The sequence below is a fragment of the Xiphophorus hellerii genome, chromosome 19 (assembly GCF_003331165.1).
Source record: "Xiphophorus hellerii strain 12219 chromosome 19, Xiphophorus_hellerii-4.1, whole genome shotgun sequence".
NCBI lineage: Eukaryota > Metazoa > Chordata > Actinopteri > Cyprinodontiformes > Poeciliidae > Xiphophorus > Xiphophorus hellerii.
This window is the reverse complement of record NC_045690.1, coordinates 5,690,630-5,712,861: the sequence shown is the minus strand read 5'-3', so window position 1 is coordinate 5,712,861 and position 22,232 is coordinate 5,690,630. Positions and strand designations below refer to the sequence as shown.

General features: G+C 38.0%; 1 protein-coding gene across 1 annotated transcript; it reads right to left on the bottom strand.

Moving 5' to 3' along the window:
- Window positions 1-1,141: 1,141 nt before the first annotated feature.
- disp2 (dispatched RND transporter family member 2) lies at window positions 1,142-20,425 on the bottom strand. The gene is given in 13 exon segments (XM_032547061.1): window positions 1,142-1,956; window positions 1,958-2,326; window positions 2,328-2,576; window positions 2,578-4,848; window positions 5,791-5,949; window positions 6,955-7,052; window positions 8,580-8,704; window positions 11,141-11,256; window positions 12,075-12,198; window positions 12,309-12,338; window positions 13,907-14,172; window positions 15,415-15,553; window positions 19,947-20,425. Coding segments are annotated over 13 exon segments (4,410 nt in total). The 5' UTR covers window positions 20,042-20,425; the 3' UTR covers window positions 1,142-1,587.
- Between the last annotated feature and the right edge of the window lie 1,807 nt (window positions 20,426-22,232).

Sequence of the window (22,232 nt, the reverse complement as noted above, 5' to 3'; positions counted from 1 at the left end):
GCATGATTTCGTGATTCTATAAATACAATAGGTTTCATAAATCCAGAGCAATAAATGCACAGTGTTCGGAAAAGGTTGCTTAACGTGATCAGTAAGTGCTTCAGCAGAAGGCAGATTGACTTTTTCCTCCTGTTTACTGAAGGAATGTTCAGATTATGAAGCCATCTTCTCTGTTTATTGTTGATTTCTTTCTTCTTTTCTTTCTCCAAGCACAAATTTTTTCTTTTGAGATGTAGATGAACCGTTAAGTCAGAACTCGACCCAAACAACTCATACACTGTAAAACATATGACCTGCATTTAGTTGCTGTCTTCTACTCTTTAAGTCAAATAAATTTAGCCAGTTTTAGATTTTGAGCCTAAATGTGTGAGTTTGTGAAAGATAAACTTACAGCAGTAAGTTGTGTTAACTTTTTTTAAATTAATTTAATCAAACCTCCAAGAGTTGAATAAACTAGAGTTTTTAGGTTAGCACTTAACAAACCTGGAAGAGGAAAAGGACAGGAGTGGGAACTATTTCCCAGAATGCTTAGCGGCATTTTTATTGTATCCTGAGATGGATGTGTATTACATTGATCTGACTCTTGTGTGTTATTAAGGCAAATGTTTATTTTAATGTCCTGTTCACTCAAAATGTTTTTGAGCAGAATTCATTGTGACTGTTTAATAAAATTCATTGTCAGATCAGAAATGTTGCTCATGCAATTTGAAACATACATTTAAATTATTCTAAAGTAAAATAAGTATTTATTTTAACTTGATATTGCGAGTAAAGTAATAGGGAAATGTGGCTCTTTATCTAGGAGAGGACAGTATTTTCTTGCATATTGTGAAATAATTATCTGGTTTAAATTTCAGCATTAAGTTAAAACTCACAATTCAAGATTAATGAACTTAATAAACAATGCTTACACAATTTCTCTCTTGTTAAATTAACTTAATGAATATTAATTTATGAGTTACGATTTTCTTGTTGACATAAATTGCATTTTCAAGGCAGCAGGCTGGACTTTAGTTTTGAAGTTAAACCACCTTCAAATGTTTTACAGTGTAGGACATACAGGTGAGTCAGGGATTCGAGACCTTCATGGTCCTGTTGTGTTTTCATTACAAATGTGAGCAAAACTTTCTCGATAATCTGCTAATATCCAAACAGCAGAATTTCGCCATTTATTAAGATATTGAATTAATAAGTTTGTTCACGTGATAAGTCATTAAAAATCACAATCCTTCAACTACTTCCTGTCATCTGTCTTTGTGGTTTACGCCAGTGGCAACATCCAGTTGTTGGTCATGTGACTCGTGTGATGCGGAAAAAATTTTGATATTGTAACTAATTTAGATACAGCCGAAAAAACTTCTTATTCTAGCGCTAAAACTTTTCAAAATATTCCAAGTATGCGCAATTATATAGTCAATGGAAACGCAGCTGGCGTCTTCTAAGTTTTGAAGTCCTAACCCTCGATCTGAACAGAAGATGAGCAGCAAAATGTCTTCAGGAAACAAGGAAATAAGTCCTGATGCCTTCAATTCAAACACTTAATGTTGAAATGTCCTGGATGACTGCGAATCCACAGCATCGTGTTGCTCAACATGTATCCTCCCGCTGTCCGTCTCGCTTTATCCAGACGTCTGGTAGGTCTGGCCTGCTGTTAGGTAAAATGACCACTTCTTCACTCCGGCTGCTGCGGTCCTTCGTCTCGTAAACCGTTTCCTTCAGCGAGAGCCTCAGCATGTCTCTCTTGCCGTTGAGGTGTCCTGGTTGCAGCTGAGCCGCCGTCTCTCCATCCACCTGTTGTGGGTTTGAAGACCCCGCCTCAATGTCAGTCAGACATGTTTCGCAGGAGTCCTCCAGTCCTTCGCAGGAGCTCTGAGACTGGAAGTGCTGATTGTGACCCTCCTTTGTGGTATTTTCATCCTTCCAGAACGACTGCTGGTCTGTGGTCTCCATTGTGTGGACTGATGATGGTTTCCTCTATGCTCGATGATGAGGAGCAAGACGTATTGCTCCATTGCTTCCCCACAACTGATTGACCCCTGCAGGTTTTGCACAGCAGATTTCCAGTAGCTACATCTTCTTGTACCTGGCCTGCTTGGCGGAGAGTATTTTCTCTATAAGGGGATGAGGTTTGAAGGGCTGGTTGGGCTGGATCCAAATCCTTCTTGCTCACCTCTACCCCACAAAACTCAATTTCATCTGAGAGCACAGAGGGCTGGTTGGACAGCTTGCTGGTACAGGTGCTGTTTTCAAAGCTGTCGCTGAGGCGATAGGCCAGAGGCTGTAGCTCGTATTGCTCTGCGCCCTTGTGCAAACCACCTCCTCCTCCAGGTCTGTTTGTGTCTGTGCTGACGCTGGTGGTCGGGGTAGAGGTAACCACTTGCCTCTTTGTCATAACTCCGCCTCCCTCTAGATCTGCCAAAAGCCCCGTTGGCAGCAGGCGAAGGGCCAGGCTCGGAGCAGGAGGTCAGCACGCCGTCTGTGTCCTCCAAGCAACACGGCAGCGTGATTCTTCCGCAGTTTCTCTGTGGCCCGCAAAAGCAGTACAGGGACTGAAAAAAGAAGGTTGCAAATCCACACTGCCACACATTTCACCAGAAACAGGAAAATCCCTATTTTTCTAAAATGTAAGGCAGTGGCTGGTAGCATGACAATGCCCATGAAGAAAAATGCACCGGAAACTATTGCTACAGGGCATCCCATTCTTTTAGTAGAGTGTGCCACTTTTCCTATCTTGTCCGAATGAGGAGCTAAGCTGTAGGAAATGGAAAAGTTGGCTACAAAGTCAACAGAAAGCCCTGCGGCGGAGGATATAAGCAGGGCCTCTACGCCACTCAGCTGCCACTCAAGCAGGACGAGGAGTCCAACAGTGACGAACACACTTCCTCCTACAGCAACAGTTGCATATAAACTAAGTGGGATATTCCAGGTGGTTAGCAGCAGCAGAATAAACGTGAGAGCTACAGAGAACCCAGCGACCACCAGAGTCTCAGAACTTAGAGACTGTTGTAGATCGAACAGAGACAACTGGCTGATGAACCAGCCGTTCTCCAGCCCTTGTGGGGCTCCTGACATTTCTTTGTTGAACCATGTCAGGATTTCCCTGTAAAAACCACGAGTTCTGCTAAAGTTGAAGCTGTAGAGGTAGGTAGTCTGGAACTCCAGGACGAGGGCAGCTGCCGTGCCGTTTGGCAGGAAGTACAGGCCTCCACTATGAGGCGCATGGCTCTCAGCGTGTTTCTCTGCCAGCATCATATTCAGGCAGCTTTCAAAGACGCTGGGAGGGAAAGGGAAGGGGATGTTGCTACAGCAGAGATGAAGGGCATCAGTGGTTCCTGAGCACTGCCTGACAGATACCCAGTGCACCAGCTGCTCCACAAGGCAGACGTTATCCGTCACAACATCTTTATTTTCTGGTGTTGGAGCAGAGTAAAAGCTTTGGTTCTGAACCCTTCCACACAGATCTCTCAGCCAGACCTGAGCGTCCGGCCTGCTCATGTTAAAGTAAGGGTCAAAAACCAGGGAGCCGTTACTCTGTGGGTCAAAGTGATCTCCATTATCAGTCGGTTTGATGCCCCAAACGAGCAGAACAGTGATGGGTTTGTCCTCTCCATTCCTCTGCCTCTCAAACATAAACATGTGGCGGTACTCTGCGTCGTATCTCTCAAAAGGGTGGCTGGAGCGGAACAGCTGGGCAACCCAGCTGTCCAGAGTGGGTAACCTCATGCCCGGGTCAACGCAGGACATGTACGTGCCCCCGGCAGCAAGAACTGCAAACCAGCACACCCAGATGTAGCGAAACTTCACGACCCCACAGGGTAGTATTTTCAGAAACAGCAGGTTTGAGGTGTCTGACAGGCCTCTTTTCAGTTCTCTCAGCTTCTGCACCATGCTGAAGATGCACCTCTTACGGGAACTCGTTTCCCAGAAGCCACCCAGGTTTTTGGAGCAGTGGGGCTTCCACGTTTGCACCACCACAGACGCAGCGGGTGCCTTCCTGGATCGCTCAAGCAAGATGAAAGAGCACGGTACCCACACTAACGCCAGCAGACAGCTGATTAAGGAAGCAGTCCCCAGATAAATAGAGAAACATCTAATTGCTGTGATGCTGCTGAGATAACCGGAGAAAAAAGCTGCACTGGAGGTCAAGCCTGAAGCTAAGATAATGTAGCCTATTTCCTGTAAGGCTCTGTTTACTCTCTTCTCCAGGGAGGCTGAAGGGTTTTGCGTTAGCTGCAGATTCCAGAAATCTGTAAAGATAAAAACCTGATTGGAGCAACTTCCTAAGAGAATCAGAGCTGCTGCCAGGTTGACCAAGGGGAAGAAAGTCAGGTGAAAAGCTACTTTGTAGAAGAAATACGAGGTCAGGAGTGAGGCTATGATTGCTAGAACAGATAATGCTACAATAAAGAAGGACTGGAGATATAAAACCATGGTGAACAAGAGGGATAAAACAGCAAGGACCGGGAACACCGAATCTCTCACCAAGTAATATCTGAACAGCGTCTTCTTGATACCAAAGTCTATCCCGGTTATGGTCGTGTTATTGTACGTCAGATCTCTTCCTTCAAGGCTGTTCATGTAGATCTCCATCATGTGCTCTCCTTTCTGGACGGGTAAGAACAGAAGGCTGTACTTCAGCGTCGGTATTTGGTATTCAACGGTCTGAGGGCCGAGAAAGTCTTTGTCAACGAGGAAGTGCAGAATCTGGAACACAATGCGGGATTGTTTACAGCGGGAGGGAACGGAGGAGCAGCCACCATGCATGGGTCTCTCTGCACAGGCCGCGGTCAGATCTCCCCGGTGGTAGGATGGAGCACATTTCCGGAGAAGATTCAAAGACTCTGAGACCTGGTGTGGCAGAAGGATAACAGAAAATGAGACCAAGGAAAAGGAACTCTAGGCGTTTATCCAGATAGATGCAGACTGTAGATATCTGGATGAGTGAGCTGCACTGTAAAAACACTAAATTTGACCAAGTATTTCCGTCTAGTTTCTAGTGCAAATATCTCAAATAAGACAAAGTTAACTTATAAGTAACTTTTCGGCAAGAAATATGAGACTGTTTTAAGTCAGTAATTTCTTAACATTGATCTAAACGTACTTGTTCAATTGGCAGATTATTTCACTCGAAAGATGGGAAATTTATCTTGTAATAACTGAACTGAACGGCCAATGGAACTAGTACTTTTAGATCAATATCAAGAAATTATTTACTTAAAACAAGCTCCTTTATTGTGCTGAAAAGTTACTTGCAAGTTAGTTCTGTCTTATTTGAAGTGTAATAAGAAATTTGCACTAAAAACTAGGCAAAAATACTAGCTTCTTTCACTTATTTAAAAAGAAAAATCCTAATTTCCAAACTACATTTTGTATTAAATCAAGTTATTTTTTATCAGAGATTACAATTTGTCTGACAATCTGAGACATTTAGGTGCCAGTTTACATCTGGAACAAGTCAAATTTCAGTTTCAGTTCCTTTTGGGCAACAATATAAAACAGCTCAGCTCCAACTCCTTGATTAGAGTTATAAAAATAAAAGTCTAGAACTGAAAAAAAACTCCCTTGGCATTGATAAAGGTTGTTAACTACAGCCTGACATAAACGATTCCTGATAAAACAGTGGAATCTGGCACAATTTAGCAGGCGCTTGACTCCAAACTCTATTATGAATTCAGACTTTTTGGAAAATCCATAACTGACCTTCTCAATTTGCCAATCCAAACAACTGCAGCCTGTAACATTATGGTGAGATCTAATTAGCTGGGAGCTGATAACATAAAGCTACAGTGCCTGTTGTGAGGTAAGGCTGAGGCAGCAGGAGGCATTGGAGAGAACCGCCAAGTAATTCCCCAAAGACCAGCTTGGACAGCAGCCGCTTCTCAGCGTTCCCTCCGCTTCCACGGTCTCAGGCTGCTGGCACAGGTCCTGGAACTGAGCCTGGGACCGAATCTGATTCACAAGGAGAGCAAAAAAAAAAAAAAAAAAGGTTTCTGAACTCATGCCCGCTTCTGAAACTAATTCACAGACAAGAAATTAATCTCCCATGAGATTCGGTAGAGTCAATCTACTTTAGAGCGGGCTTAAAATATTACGTCACTTAATCATTCGAGGCGCCATGATGGACGTCGGAAGTATTGAACCGAGCGACTGAAATTGTTTTCCAAGGTTATTTTTGCCAATTTATTTGTGGCTTTTATTTGTTCGAGTCGAGCTAATTTGTCTGTGAACATAACACACCTGAGCTGGGCTGATAGACGGCGGTAGCTAGCTTAGAAACCAACTCATACCTCCTTCCTTTGACGTGTTAATCAACTTACCGACTTTCCGACTTGAATTCACACCACATGATTTATATCGTCATAAACGGCGTTTCCCTTTACTCCGAAGAAGCCTTAAAAACGTACAAAAGACAAACTGCTAACCAGTTTTTCCCCATACATGCTAGGCGACATGACGGCGCGGCACTGTTTCCATGGTTACCAATGGTTAGACACCTTCTCCATAATGGATATTGGATATCATCTTTCTAATCATACTTACTTACAAAGTATGTGAACGTTAATCTTCTTACTCTATAAAAAGTGTTGGCTGCAAATCTGCGATTACACGGAGCAGTCAGTCATTATAATCGCAGTTATTATGATTGACAGCTGCTGTCCATCGCCATGTCTTTCCTCATTAAAGTTACAATAAAATGATAAGTTAGGTATTCACCCTCGACCGCGCAGCATCCTATGACCATTTTAAAAGTGAAAACAACTAAATAAAAGCGACAATAGATCACAAATGTCCTTGGAGCCCATTGGCTGTTTTAGCGTCCATCATGGCGGAGCGGGCGGGGTTCTGAAGAGCGTTACGTCACGTTAAGGGTCAACAGATTACAGTCAAGACTGTCAAACAGATAAAAAGTGACATTGATAGAGGTTGGGATCTAAAAGCCAGGAGTGAGCTAACCCTGGATTGCTCCATCTCACACATGGCGTGGATGGCCTTCTGGCTCCAGAGACTGGCTGAGTTTTCGGATCGAAACACCAGCTGGGCGTATTGCTCGCCTGCACAGAGAGAAGCAGATGGCGTCAGGCTACGAGAGCAAGATGACTGGCGGTGAATCATGTGATTCAAGGGATGGTAAGCAAACATCAAAGTGGGTTAAAAAGAAAAAGAAAAGCTTGTGAATTGTGCTGAGGTATGATAGATGGGGATGAAAGACGGCAATCAACACATTTTGTGCCAAACAAAAATCAGGCTAATAAATCTACTGAGGGAGATTTCTGTGTTTCATTAAAAACATAAAAGTTAAACCTTTAACAGAGATTGGCTTTCCACATAAAGCCACATATAAAACTGCTTCTTCTGAACTACCAAACCACATCACAAAACTTGGTATTTTCATGATGCATGATGTAGTCAGGGATCTTTTACGTATTCCTAGTCCAAGATATAGCAGGTTTTGTCTGGTTTAAAGACGACCTATGATGTTTCCTAAACAGATTAGGATAGGTTTATGGTCTACACCAGCGGTGTCCAAAGTGCGGCCCGGGCGGCCATTTGTGGGCCTTTGACTGATTTTGTGCAGCTCCCAACTGCAATTCAAAAAGATGGAGGGTTTTAATTTGTAATCGGGGTCAAAATTCTTACTAACATAATTTTCTTACAGAGGAAAATGTAAAGTACAACACAAAGTATTCATGTCTTTAAAAGCAAGTTTTAACAAAAGGTAAACATTTCTGAGTTTTAATTGGACATTTACTCATTTTTTTATTTACCTACAATGGCCCTGAAGATATGGCTGTCGAAAAAAATCCCTTCCAAGATTTGGATCTTCAATAAGAATCGGGCTACTTTATTTGCTTAGTTTTAGTTAGCTTTTCTTTTTATTGGCCCTCTACTACTTTTGAGTCAACAATTTTGGCCCACATAGCAAAAAGTTTGGACACCCCTGATCTATACAAAATATGTTTGTCACATTTTTTGCACAAAATCATTCTTAATGAGATTTTAGCCTGGTAATTTCTAACTTTTATGAGTTCCTCTCAAAATGAGCAGCTTCAGGGTGTCTTGTCACTTTAAATCTAAATAAGTTCTTCTGGCCACGTCACCAACTTAATGTTTACACTCACATGTGAAAATGGCTGCAAACAGATGCACAATTATAAAACCGTATATCTTTGAAAAGCAGAAGTGGGGCCTCCTGCACAACCAACAAGAATGCAGCAAGTGGTTTCTGGATAGTAAGTCAACAACAAAATCTTTGTCTTTTCTAGCAGCCATTGTACAACGGTAAAACCAGTTGAGCAAATATGCTGGAGTTCTTATAGGGTTGCTAGGTGACAGGTGGAACTCCACTGCAGTTGCTAGGTAATGGCGCAGCGTGGTTGTGCAATCAGGAGGTTTTTAAAGCGGCCCACTTTCTAGACACCATAAAACATTAACTTATTGCCAAAGAACATCTGGGTGTTTTCTTTAAGGCGCTTCGGCTGTTTTTAGAAGTAGCAGAAACACAAATGAAAGTATAAAAACATGCAAAATGTGAATTTTGAATAATGTGTTCTTTAATTAAAGAATCAGGACTTCTTCACCTGGAGCATCACAGAGGAAAGTGTCCAGAGAAAAGTCAGCAGCCAGCATCCTCTTAATGCGACGACCTCTGAAGGCGTGCTGACTGCCATTACTGTCTCTGCTGACAGCGCCGGCCTTGGCAAAGCTGGAATGTCAGAAAACACGTCTGCTCTTACAAATGTAAATACATTACACTTTAATTTTATGAATAATCAATTCTGAATTAATGTACAGCCATTATAGGGAAAGGCAACTCATTAGTTTTGACCTGGAGGGTTTCATTGTTTCATGGTGGAATGATCACATAATAAGCAACTGCAATTAACGTTATGAACAAGAATTGGTCACACAAGTAGTAATTTATTGTGGATTTTTATGAAATCCTCACAGGGCCAAATTTATATACACATCTTCAATGTTTAAAGCTTCTGGTTTCACTCTGACTGGATATTTGACCACGTTCATTGGCAGAACTGCCAGAGATCATTTAAATTGGTTGAGTCAAAAAGAAAGTTTGGATGTGTGTTTCTTATATTTTTAAAGCCTTGGCACCAACATTAGTCCATACATTTTCATCACACCTGATTTAATGATCCTAAACTTAGCTTATTTGGGGGATCAATGTCCTGTTGGTACATCAGGATCAACAGTTAAATCTCTGTTTTCATTGTTCTGTCCACTTTTTGCAGTTCATCAGTTTATCTGCCAGTAAAACAGCCCAGAGCATTAAGCTGCCACCACTGAGCTTGGCAGTTGGTATTAAGGACTGAGAGCCTCACCGTGACTTCTTCAAACATATTTCTTGTCATTTCTTGCCAGCCATAGTAATCTTTTTCTCCTCTGACCATGTGGTTTCAGCAAAGTGGTGATTAACCTGCTTCACTGGACAGTAGCACTGGTATTCCAGATGTTTTCAGTTAAGCTTTGACCATTCCTGGTTGTTCTTGAACTAAAGATACAAACAATTAATCCACTTTACGCCTAATGGTTTAATAGATTAAAATGAGCTCCAATTGAATGACTAACAACGTCAACTTACTTACAGCATCTTTTATTTACTGTTGTAGTTTAGCCGCCATCCAGCAGAGGGCCCCGCTGGTCATCTTCAAGCGGAACCAGCGAAATAGAAACAAAGATGGCGGCGGGACATGCCAAAAGAAACGGTTCAAACGGAGTCCGTAGTGGGATTGAAATGTACTTTATGCGGTTATGTGTTGAAATATAAACACTCGACAAGTTCCTAAAGTTTGACATGACGGAAAAATCATGGCGTCAATAAGCACGGTTGATTTTGATGGCTGTGGTGAGTTAATACACTTCATGGAGAAAAGTTTTAGCTTTCTTTCAAGAGCAACCACAGACTATTTCTGTATAAACATCTCTCTCTATTCACGGGGAATTATGTGTTTCACATGTTATTGTTTTCATATTTTACTTTTCTGTTCAGAAACTCAAGAGGTTCCTGTTTTTTGTTATATATAGATATATAAATACGTTCAGAAATGAGAGAAAACCAGAATTTCTGTTTATTCAGCAATTAATATAGCTGACGCAAAATATGTTACAATTATTTATTTATTTTTTTGTCAGCATAATATGAAAAATTCAGGCAAATATGTTATGCAAAGATGGATGACCTTCTTAAAATAAGAGAAAACTCAGGATTTTAAGAAAATTGCCTCTTATCAATTAATTGTTAATCAATCAATTCAAAAATACTTTATTGATCCTAAAAGGAAATTAAATGTGGTTACTCATATTAATTCAAATTCTTCATAGTTATTGTGTGTAGTGATAGCTGGTAGCAGAAAAGATTTCCTGTAGCTGTCTGTATTACAGCAAATTTGAAGATCCGTCTGACTGAAGACAATGTGTGTGTTGTCCATAGTTAATCAACTTTAGATTAACTTATTAAACAATAGCTTGCATGTAGGCCTGTTACAACAAACAATAAGTAAATTAATTGTATGATTTATTAAAGGGAGCTCAATAATTCCAATTTACATAATTTATCTTTTTTTCTTTTTTGTCTTTCTACCAAAAACTGGATGATAAAAGTCTTCAGTCTGGTACTTTGGTCTGAACTAACCCTTTTTTCGAAGGACAATTTTGTTTACAGAGACAAAATATTTTATATTATTCGATGTTTCTGTTGTTTTGTTTATTTTTTTATATTTAAAATGTCTTCCAGTTCCAGTGCTAAATGTTTATTAGAATTTGAAGTGTATTTATCTTTAAGAATGTGTTCTTGCATTATTATGCCATCGCCATTAGATTATTTGAAAATGGTCTCAACACAACAATATTATTGTTTATCGCAACAAATTCTGGGAAAATTTATCATCCTAAAAAATTTGTTATCGTGACAGGCTAAGATGCTTACCTATTCCAAACCAATTTTCTTCCACCTGAGAGAAGTTTGCTCGTTTTGGACTAGATAAATCAGGCTAACATTTAGCATCTGCAATGGCCTGGACCTCAACCATACAGTATAAAGAAACTCTGCCGGTGTGACCTGGAAAAGCGTTAAAATATCCAACCGAATGGTTTACAGAAACGTCTCATTATACTCTCGGCTGACCTTTTGCTGAGCTGCTGTGGCTCGGCAGAAAGAGTTTTTCCCGGGCCGGTTTCCTGCTGCAGCTTGGACAGGCTGGACAGCCGAACTCCGATGTACGTTCCCCGCGGCTGGAAACCCTGAGACGTTCAGAGCACAATGATTCACTCAGGAACAAAGATAGTTATGAGGAAAGGACGCTGCAGAGGGCAGAGTACACAACTCAACTTTTACTCAAGTTAGAGTGGCACTTCTTCAACATATTTTTACAAAAGTAAAAAGTAGCCATCCAAGAAATTACTCATGAGTAAAACGTGTTTGGTAAAAAGTCTACACAAGAACTGAGTAACTGATCAAGTTATCAGTCATTTAATATTTTAAAAATTACATCAGATGGACCAAAATATAAAGTTAAGTGGAAATTTTAGTATTTTAAGGACCAAAATGACAATAATTCAGATAAGTAACAAAAAATAGCAAAATCAGGCAAAAGAAAATGTTTCCAAATCAGTTTCTTTCAATAAAAAACTTAGAAAACTTTTAACAAAAACTGCAGGTGTGTGTCTGTGTCTGGTGAATGTTTTGGTTAAAACGTTTATTTTTCCTATCAGTGGACAGAAAATCCAGAAATTTTACTCAAGAGTAGAAATACATCATAATAAAATTACTCAAGTAAAAGTAAAAATATTCCTAAAAATACATTTTTGCTCTCAAAGTGTTGCATATTTAATATTTTTCTTGGTTTGGTCACATTTTACTTTCAATATCAATTAGTGTTTACCAATAGGATAATTTAAATTAAATGTGAGACTGAACTGACTGGAAACAGTCATTAAAAATAACCAGAAGTTATTTTGGTTATTTCTGTGGTAAGTTTGACGTAAGGTGTGAAATCAGATGAGTTGAGGTGAGATTTTAATAACAAATCCTGCTGACTCAGCGCGTCTCATTTACTCACCAGAAGCGGATCAGAGAAGTCTGGCAGAGACCCAATGAAGAGTCCAGCCAGTGACAATCCCAGCAGCAGGATGGCACAAACCAGCAGCACCAGTAACGGTCGGTCCACTAACAGCTGGGAATACCTGCAAAAACAGAAATAAAATAAGAAACTAAACAGCAATCAAATAAATATTTAAAAATAAGAGAAGAAAAATAAGAAATGATGAATGCTACAATGGGATTTAATACTCACTTTCTAATGATGAAGTAAAGTCCTCTAGTCCTGTAAACAATTAAAATGTAATATTAATAACAGAACATAATTATGACAGAAATGATCTACTTGTTGTCTAACATTTGAATTATAATATTGATATAAAAAATACTAATTCTACTGGAATATTTCTTCACTAATAAGACATTTTCCCATTATAAGTGGTATAATTGCCATTTTTTTGTCAATATTAAGGAACTGACTTCTATATCTTGCTGAAAAGTTACTTTTCAGTTAGTTTTATCTTATTTTAAGTGTACTTAGATATTTTCACTAGAAACTAGACCAAAATACTTGTTAATGTTTTGTGTTTTTGCAGTGTTGATCATACGATTCCTTGTATAATAATTTAAAACAAATGAAGGGAGAATGTCACAATAACTGCACCTAAAAATGTTTAAAAGTTAATTTAAACACTTACGCCTTTTTATACAATGTTAGAAATACATTAGTAGATGCAAATAATCAATTATTCCTTTCTAAAGAAAAAATCTTTTTATTTTTTTATTCCGTTAGTGAACGTTTGATCATTTGTTGCAAAGGAAGCATCTGCAGCTAGAAAAAAATACTTGTATAACATCAACATTTTAAAAATTCAACCGTTTTCAATCAACTTAACATCAATATGATGTAGGAATAACAAAGCATTTAATAATGGTATGTCAAAAAGTGCTTAATATTTCTTGTTTTGTTTTTTTTTACAGAATTTGAATTGTGTGAAGCTAAAACTCGGGACACTTGAGGTGTTTTGGGTAGAATAAATGTTTTTTTTTTTTGTTTTTTACAAATCTTATATTCTTTTTGTACAAATTGCCATACTGCTCTGAATTTTGTTGTTCTTTCAGCAATCTGCCTTTTATGACTGTTTATACTCCAGTTAATGATTAAATTACTAAATTAGTTAAGGATTGTTACAATAACCGATTCTTAATCCAATTACCGTATTTTCCGGACTATAGAGCGCACCTCACTATAAGCCGCACCCACAAAGTTTTTTTAAAAACCTGGAAACGGACATATATGAGCCGCACCGGGCTATAAGCCGCTGATATCTCTGCTGCTCTCCGTTTTCCACCTTAATAAATCTGCTGGATATATTAAGGACGCAGCTCTGTCTCCAACTCCAAACCATGGATTCGTTAACGCCGAGCTAACGTGCAGCGGCTATCGATCAGTACTACCAGATCGATAACCTTCAACTTAAAAGCTGCATCATATGAACTTCTTTGTGTTTCCTTGATGAGCGGGTTTGAGTTTGAAAACATTTCTCCGTCGTGCCTGCTGCTAGCATGCGCTTGTTCTAAATGAAAATCAGAGCTTTCTTCTTTGATTTTCAATTTTGACTTCCAATGATTCACTTCCTGCTAAAGAGCCCCCTGGTGGTTGCAGAAAAATCCACAGAAAAGCCGCACCGGGCTACAAGCTGCATGGTTCAAAGCGTGGGAAAAAGTAGCGGCTTATAGTTCAAACAATACGGTAAAAATAAATCTGTCTGCCAGCATTAAAATGTCAGGCATACATTCTCATATTTCATTACTGGAAAACATGCCTTGGTGTTTTATTTAATTTTGTCCCACCTTACTGACACCACATGGCGCTGCTTAGGTTTGGTTCTGGTCTCATTCGACCCGTGCAGCCAGTGGCACCTGGCCGACCCGTGGCAGGGCGCCTGCTGGGCAGAACCACAGCTGTGTCCGGGTTTCACCGCCAGCCCTCCGTCCGCATGAGGACACGCTGCGTTTGAGTGGCAGCAGCGGGCTTTGACTGGTCCGTGACGGCTGCAGTGGGGGCATTTATGGTGGCACGGCGAATGGCAGGCTCCAGTCTGAAGAGGCTGCGGGACCTTAGGAAGAGTAACATATTTTGTGATCGGTCTAGTCAAAGTAAAAAAATAAAATAAAATAGGGATGGTTAGACAAAGTGCACTATGTATTTAGTAGGGACTAAAAATGTACAATTTTTTTTAAATGCATTAGAATTAAATAAAAAACTTTTTAATCCGTTTTTGGACAATGAATATAATAAAGGTTAAACAAAGCAAAGTACTACACAATTATTATAAAAAGTCTAAGAAAAATGAAAAAACAAAATCTTACCAAGTATTTTTGGTTTAGTTTCTAGTGCAAATATCTTAGTTCACTTGAAATTAGACAAACTAACTTATAAGTAACATGTAGGGGAAAAAAAGAACTTATTTAAGTAAATAATTCCTGAAAAAGTACTAGTACTACAACAAGACAATTTTCAATGTCATAAGTGAAATAATTTGCTGGAACAATTAGTACTTTTTCATCAATATTAAGGAATTGTTGACTTAAATAAACTCATATTTCTTGCAGAAAATTTACTTGCAACTTAGTTTTGTCTTATTTCAAGTGTAATAAGATACTTTTACTAGAAACTAGACCAAAAATACTTGGTAAAGTTTTGTGTTTTTGCAGTGTAGGAGCTGTGATTGCCCGAGGGACTCAAACTAACTTAGTTTAGTTTACATTAAATTTTAAGCAGGACTAGTTTAACTAATCTGATTAATTAGCCATAGAACGCAAAACAAAAAATGTTGCCAAGTATTTCAGGTTTACTTTCTAAACCTCAAACCTTAGATATTTAGAACAAATATCTAAATAAATTTGAAATAAGACAAAACTAACTTACAAGTAACATTAAGAAACAGGAGGTTGGTTTAAGTCAATAATTCCTGCAAGTGGAACAAGACATTTTAATTTATAAAATCCACTGGCAAATTATTTATTTTTCTTCAATACCTGAGACATTATTTACGTAAAACAGTCTCTTGCTAAACTTGTACTTGTCTTATTTCAAGTGAGATAAGATATTTGAACTAGAAAATAGACCAAACATACTTGGTAATACGTTGTGTTTTTGCAGTGTAGACTGTGTAATTTCATTTGTTACTTGAATTGTGTTTGTACGATGCGTATAAATAACAGTGTCATCTGCGTATATTTGAATAAAGACATTTAAGAAGACGTTATTGCATAAAACAATGGCCGTTTGGGAGTATTTCCTAAATATAGCAGGTATTGCTGGACACGGTGCCGCAGGTAGACACACACAGACGTACCTGATGGTAGAGCTGGAACGAGGAGGAGGGTTTGCCCAGGCTGCTGCAGCTGTCACACAGCTCCTCTGCAAAGGGGATGACAGTCAGCTGGGCCTCAACGGAGCCGTCAGGGGGGCACAGAGAAACCACCGGGATGTAACTGAGCAAAGAGACAAATAAAGGCATGTAACCCCAACAACACGATGGAAGAAATACCTGGAAATGAAGGAATGATAGCAGAAGCAATAACCTTTTCCTCGTAGATTCAGAGTAAAAATGCAATAATGAGGTAAGAAATGGATTCAGAAACACATTGTAGCTTCAGGCTGTATGTAGGTCAAAGAAAAAGGAGAAGGTGGTTGATGTAGGTAGGAATTGCACATCATGATGTCTTATCTTCAGGGCGAGAGGTTTGATATCTTGGCTAATTGCTGTCAGGAGAGCCCAGGAGTTTCTCCACCCTCGTTTATTAAAGATGTTCACGGAAATTTTTTCAAATACTGAAAAAAAGCCTGATGTTTATTTTGTGATTATTAATAAGTTATCGTCTGAACACTAGTGGTGGTGGATTAGCTCATTTAAATACCTGCTACTGATGATCCTTCAGAGAGTTGGTGTTTGGGTCGCCTTATATTGGAAACACGCCGAATTCTGCAGCACACCTACATGTTAAGGTTGTCATAGTCAAGCTAGCATAACTGACCTACTTCCCTCTACCTACCTATTTTTTCTTTTAATTACAACTTTTTTCTGACCTTTTTATCAGTGTATGAAGCTGCTGTGGGAATCTGCATCTGAAATTACTTCCCACTGCTGCTCCACTCCTTGTGCACCAAGTTGTCATACCGTTGACAATTAGTAGCAAAGCATTGCGTCCCTTCTTTTATATATGGCGCATGCGTTTAATATTTAGCGTGTTATGTTGACAGCTAAAAGCAAACTCTGGTCCACTTAAAGCCTTTGGTCTCGGTTCATTTGAAGTGAACTCTCAAATGCTTATGTGAACGTCAACTGGAGAAAACTCCAAAAGCAAGAAGAGGATTATAGCGCATGGCATTCTGGGTAAATGCAACCAAAACAAACGCACAAGTTTAGCGTTAGCGGGACAAATGTCATGTGGTCCTTTCCCAAAGAGAAATCCTGTAACAGCTAAAATCTGAGGCCACTCCATTTTTGTTAACGTTTTATGAGGAAGGAAGTTGGCTCATGTCTTCTTCAGAGGTTTTCTTGTTGTTTCCTTCAGTAGTTATTGGTGCAGCGCCCCCAGAGGAGAGGATGGGAACAGGTTTGTCAAAGGATTTGGTTTGTTTGACACGTTGCAGTGTGAAAGAAAACCGCAGAAGTTGAAAATGTAACAAATGTTGCAAAAATCCACTGGACAATCAGGTGTGAAAACACCCTGAAAGTGTTTGTAGCCCTGTACTTTTCCAACACTTATCAAGCTTAACTCGATGGAAAACGCTCTTTCTACTCGATCCACAACTGTTCAAACCTACATGTGCAACAGAACAACGTATCTGACCTGCTTCTGCATCAGCCCCTGCACAGCTCGGCTCTAAACTGAAACGTTGCATAATTTACTCATAAACAGCCCGAGCTGCTGCCTAATGGCTGTTCTCCGTGAAGGGTCTGCGTTGTTTGTTTTTCCAGCAGTCTGGACGCAGCCAGTCTTGTCTTCTCGTAACCATGGCATTAGAGGGAGCCAGCGAAACCCGGCTGACCTCGCAGATACAGTTGCATCGAGCAGTAAGGGGCTCAGATGAGGTAAAAAAAATACCATAAACCTGAAGATTTCTGTGTGCTAAAGACTGTTACAGGAATCTAAATGATTTATAGAGCAAAATATACACAGTAGCTCTTTGCCATAAAGCATTTTATTTCTATTTAGGCACAGAATATACACAAATAGTGAATAAGGAAGCCAGACGTCTAACTAACAGAGCTGTAATCTACATAATTCATTAATATTTCTGAGAAATTACAACATCTGATCCACACAGGACTGTGTCTGAAACAGGACTTTGACGTCAGTGTATGAAGCTGCTGTGGGAATCTGCATCTGAAATTACTTCCCACTGCTGCTCCACTCCTTGTGCACCGAATATAAACAGACACAGTGGAAAAACTTTGTGGAGCTGAGAATCTGAGCTTAGCAGAACAACCACAAACTAAACGCGCGTTTCCTGCAGATCGCATTGCTGGCTTTGATTCTGGTTGTTTTTCCAACCTGTGAAAAGTCCCAAGAGGAAACCAAACCCAGCAGCAATGATTTAGTTTATAGGTAGAGATAAAGCTAATTTTAATTAGAATAGAGCTCTTATGAGAAAAATTATCCAAACTGTTTGGATAGCATGGCTGCGTAACAACTTTCAGTCTCATCCGTTCATCATCTTCAGGTATGAGGAGAGGGGGAGAAAACGCGAGCATCATTCATCAATAAAGTTACAAATTTGTCAGAATTCTGAGAAAAAAATCAAAATTTAAAAAATTCTGAATTCTAAGAAAAAGTCAGAATTCTGACGGACAATTCAGGATTTAAGTTAATTCTGACTTTTTTGTCACAACTTTGGGAAAAATGTCAGAATTCCAAGAAATTGTGACAAGAAAATTGATATTCAACAAAGTGGAATCCTGAGAGAGGAAAAAAAAAAATCATAATTCTGACAAAATTTTCTTTAAAAAGGGCTGAATTCTGACAAGTTAGAATCCTGGTGAAAAAAATCTGAATTTTGAGAAAATAGTGAGAATTATAACAAAAAATTCTGAATTTAGAAAAGTCAGAATTGTGAGAAAAAAGTCAAAATTCAAGAAAGTTGGAATTCCGAGAAAAATCAGAAGAAATTTTTAGGAAAAATTCCAAACATTCAAGTTCCACTGGCAGATTATTTCACTTATAAGTAGAGATTTTCCCATGTTGTAAGTGAAATAATTTGCCAATGGAATTAGTACACTTTCCTCAATATTAAGGAATTATTGACTTAAAACAAGCTCAAATATCTTGCCGTAAAATTACTTATGTTAGTTTTGTCTTATTTTATATTTACTAAGACATTTTCTCTAGAAACTAGACCACAATACTTTGTAAGATTTTGTATTTTTGCAGTATTCATCCAGTTTAAGTGCCTGGGTATTTCAAAATAAGAGTCCCGTTCATACAGTTGGAACAAAAAACTTGAGTTATCTCAAGAAATCCATGACACCGGTAGAATGAAGCTAATTACAAACAATGCTAACAATAGTAAGAATGTTGCACACGTAGAGTAGCTTTGGATCAATGAAGCATCTGGTGTTGAAATGTCGGTATGATGGGCCCCCAATGAAATCTGCCCTGGGTGCTAAAAAGCTTTGACCGGCCCTGCCTAATGTTCACATTTAGGTCAGACTTAAATATTTAGTCTGACCTATTTACTTGGGAAGTAAATGGTTAGTGTACAAAGTAAATATTTAGTTTCCAACTAAATGTTTAGCTAAAAGGCTTAAATATTGATTTTTCAAACTAAATATTCAGTTTGAATAATATTTACATTGAATATATTCAAACTAAATACTTAGGAAAATAAATGTTTAGCTTGGACTAAAAAAATACTGGGTTCTAAATAGATAGTTTGCTAACTAAATATTTCTTTTCCAATTAAATGTTTAAATCTAAATATTTAGTTTGTAAACTAAACATTTAGCTCATGAGTTAAATATGTATATTGGAAGCTAAATATTTAGTCTTTCTGCTAAATATTTAACTCGTGAATCAAATGTTTAGTTAGGAAGGTAAATATTTAGCTCTTAAATTAAATATTTACTTGGGAACTAAATATTTACCAACTAAATGTTTGAATTAAAAGCTAAATATTTAGTTTGCTAGCAAAATATTTAGCTTGTGAATTAAATATTTAGTTAGGGAGCTTTAGTTTGAAAACTAATATTTCAAAATATTTGGCTTGAAAATTAAATATTTAGCTCAGACTTAATCATTCAGTTGGGAACTAAATATTTAGTTCACAAACTAAACATTTAGTTCCTAACTTAACATTTAAATCAAAAGCTAAATATTTAGTTTGTAAGCTAAATGCAGTTTGTGAATTAAATATTTAGCTTGTGATGTTGACATTTATAAATTTAGGAACAACATAGTTACATCCATCCATCCATTTTCTAACTGTCCTTTAGGGGTCAGGAGGTTCCGGTGCCGCTAAGGTTCCGGGCGAGAGGCCGGGTCACCTGGACAGGTCGCCAGTCTGCCCACTAGTTAAATATTAGTTAAAAAAATTAACACCAACATTTTTTTCTCTGACAGGCTAAATAAACTAACATATTGCTATTAACGTTACAAATGGCAGCCCGTAGATTTGTCCTGCTAAATTAATGCAGATCATTTTAACCTGCCACAATAAAGAACATGAAGATGTTTTTAAAAATGCAGTAATTACAGTGTTCGTGCCAACGGAGCTGATTTATTTGATCTTCCAGCAGGTGAAATCATCCCTCACTGAGACTTTTTCATTAATTAAACCCAAATGCGGATTTATATAAATTTCCCATGCAGAGAAAAACCCCACCTCTGGGCAGTCTGCTGAATCTCCTTCTCTTCAGTCGGAGAATCATCCACCACTGTCGCATCAGCACTTTCTCCAATCATCGAGCGAGCCTCCATCTTCCTCCCGATTCAACCAGCGCCTATTAAAAGGTCACAATCACATTTTAAATCAGCTTAATTAATCTGCTTTAATCTTCGTGGAGTGAATCCACGCGGATCAGACCAGCAGCGCTTGTTTCTGGGGTTGCTACTACACAGCGGCAGCATCAGGGATGTTTGCGTTAACCTGCTGCGCTCTGATTGGCTGAGCCGCGCTGGTGCTGCTGACGCGGCGCGGTTGCTGTCCAATCGGGTGCGGGGCTGGAAAGCCCGCAGACGGACGGCATCCTGCAGGTGCCGCTTAGTTATTAACAGGAGCATCTGCTCTGATGCTCAGTCTGAACAACTGGACCGGCTAAAAATATATATTATTATTAATAATAATAATAATAAACTCCCATCAGACCTCAGGGAAACTTATCAGGCGAAACCCTCAGTTTGTTTTCAGTTAAATATATTTAAGGATGTCGGAGCAAAACGGCTTTAATAACAACAAACAGGTCCAGAAGTTTCATATTTAAGGATCCAGCTGGGTCCAATTCAAACCCCCTTTACAAAAATGAAGTCACAGATAGATAGATTTTGTATTTTTTACCTTTTTTCCAATGAATATACAGAATTTTCACTCTAAGAAACATTAAGTTTCTGTAAGAAAGAATGATAGACAATAAAGAAAACACAAAAGAGAGAAAACAAAGTACAGAGATCAAAAGATAGAGAAGGAGGAAGAAATGAAGAAAGGGAGAAAAAACACATCAAAAGATAGAAAACAAGGAGAAAGAGCAGAATGACACAACGAGTAACAGTTGGATCTGACAAAGACTGAATGAATCGGGGAGCTTTAAGATCTGAGGACGGTGATCGCTGGAACAAAAAAGGCAAATAGTGTTTTTATTTCAATGTTTTGTTCATTTTTTCCAAACATTTTTATTAAAATGACAAAGCTAGAAGATAAAACTATCCTGTCTTAATAAAACCATAAAAGTTAACGTTTTTTTATGTTAAATTTCTGTTGTAGTTTCAACATCAGATTTTTCAGCCATTTGAGGTTTATGTACTGTATCATAATGAATCCTTCATGTTTTCTTTTTCCTAATTTGAAAATATACAAATACTTAATATAATATATACAATAACTACACAGAAACTGATGTTTTCAAGCCTTAATTCTGATTAATTAAGATGATTCTTTGATTACAGCTAATGTAAACATGACATTAAGATTAGAATATTACATCAGATCAACAAAAATAAACATTTTTAACACAGAACTGTGAGGTTAATGAAAGTGATGTTTAGTAAGTGTCTACAGGTTGTTATGATTTACATGTGATGCTTTATTCCCATGTAAAGCATCACAACTGGATGCTTCCCAACAGGAAGTCGGCCATTTTGGATCAAAGCTGCCATTTCCTCTTTTTTATAGACGCCACATCTGATCGAACTCGTTCTACCAGTGGATTAAATACAAACACGGTTTGAATTTAATACTGTTGACCACATGATTCTGCTCTCATGTTTAAAATATTTTAATCTGCAAGATTCATCAGCGTATTGGAGCCATTCTAGATACAAAAACAGAAGTAAATTTTTGCTTAAAAAAATATCGCAGAAATTTTCTACAAACAAATTGGAAGTATCGGAGTTTGAAAAATAGATTTTTTTTTTTACTTGAGATTAAATCTAAAACATTTCTGTGTTTTCTTTAAAGCAAATTTTAAGCTTTTCAGATTCAAGAATTTCTGAGGTTTTCTAGAATATTTTTTAATCTCAAGATTTCTGATTTTTTTATAAATTCTCAATTTTTCAAATTTAGAAATTTCCTTGTCTTTTCTAAAACATTTCAGAGATCAGTGTAAAAGTTTCAGATGTTTTTCTAGCAAATTTTCAACTGTTCAAGTTTGGAAATTTCTAGAAAAAAATGTAGATTAATCTGAACATTTCAGATTTTCTTGTTAGCAAACTCTCAACTTTTGAAAATTTGAATATTTCTGAGATCAATTCCAAAATTTAAATTTTTTAAAATCAAATTTTCAATTTTTCAGACTGAAATTTCCTTTATTTTTCTAGACATTGTTTTAATCAGTTTTTTTGATGGAAATTTACTCTTTTTGTTTTTCTATCTACAAAGGCCCTAATCCTTCAACAACAAATAAAAAAAATATGTTTAACATTTCTTCAAAACATTTCTTTGTGACTCAGAAGTCAG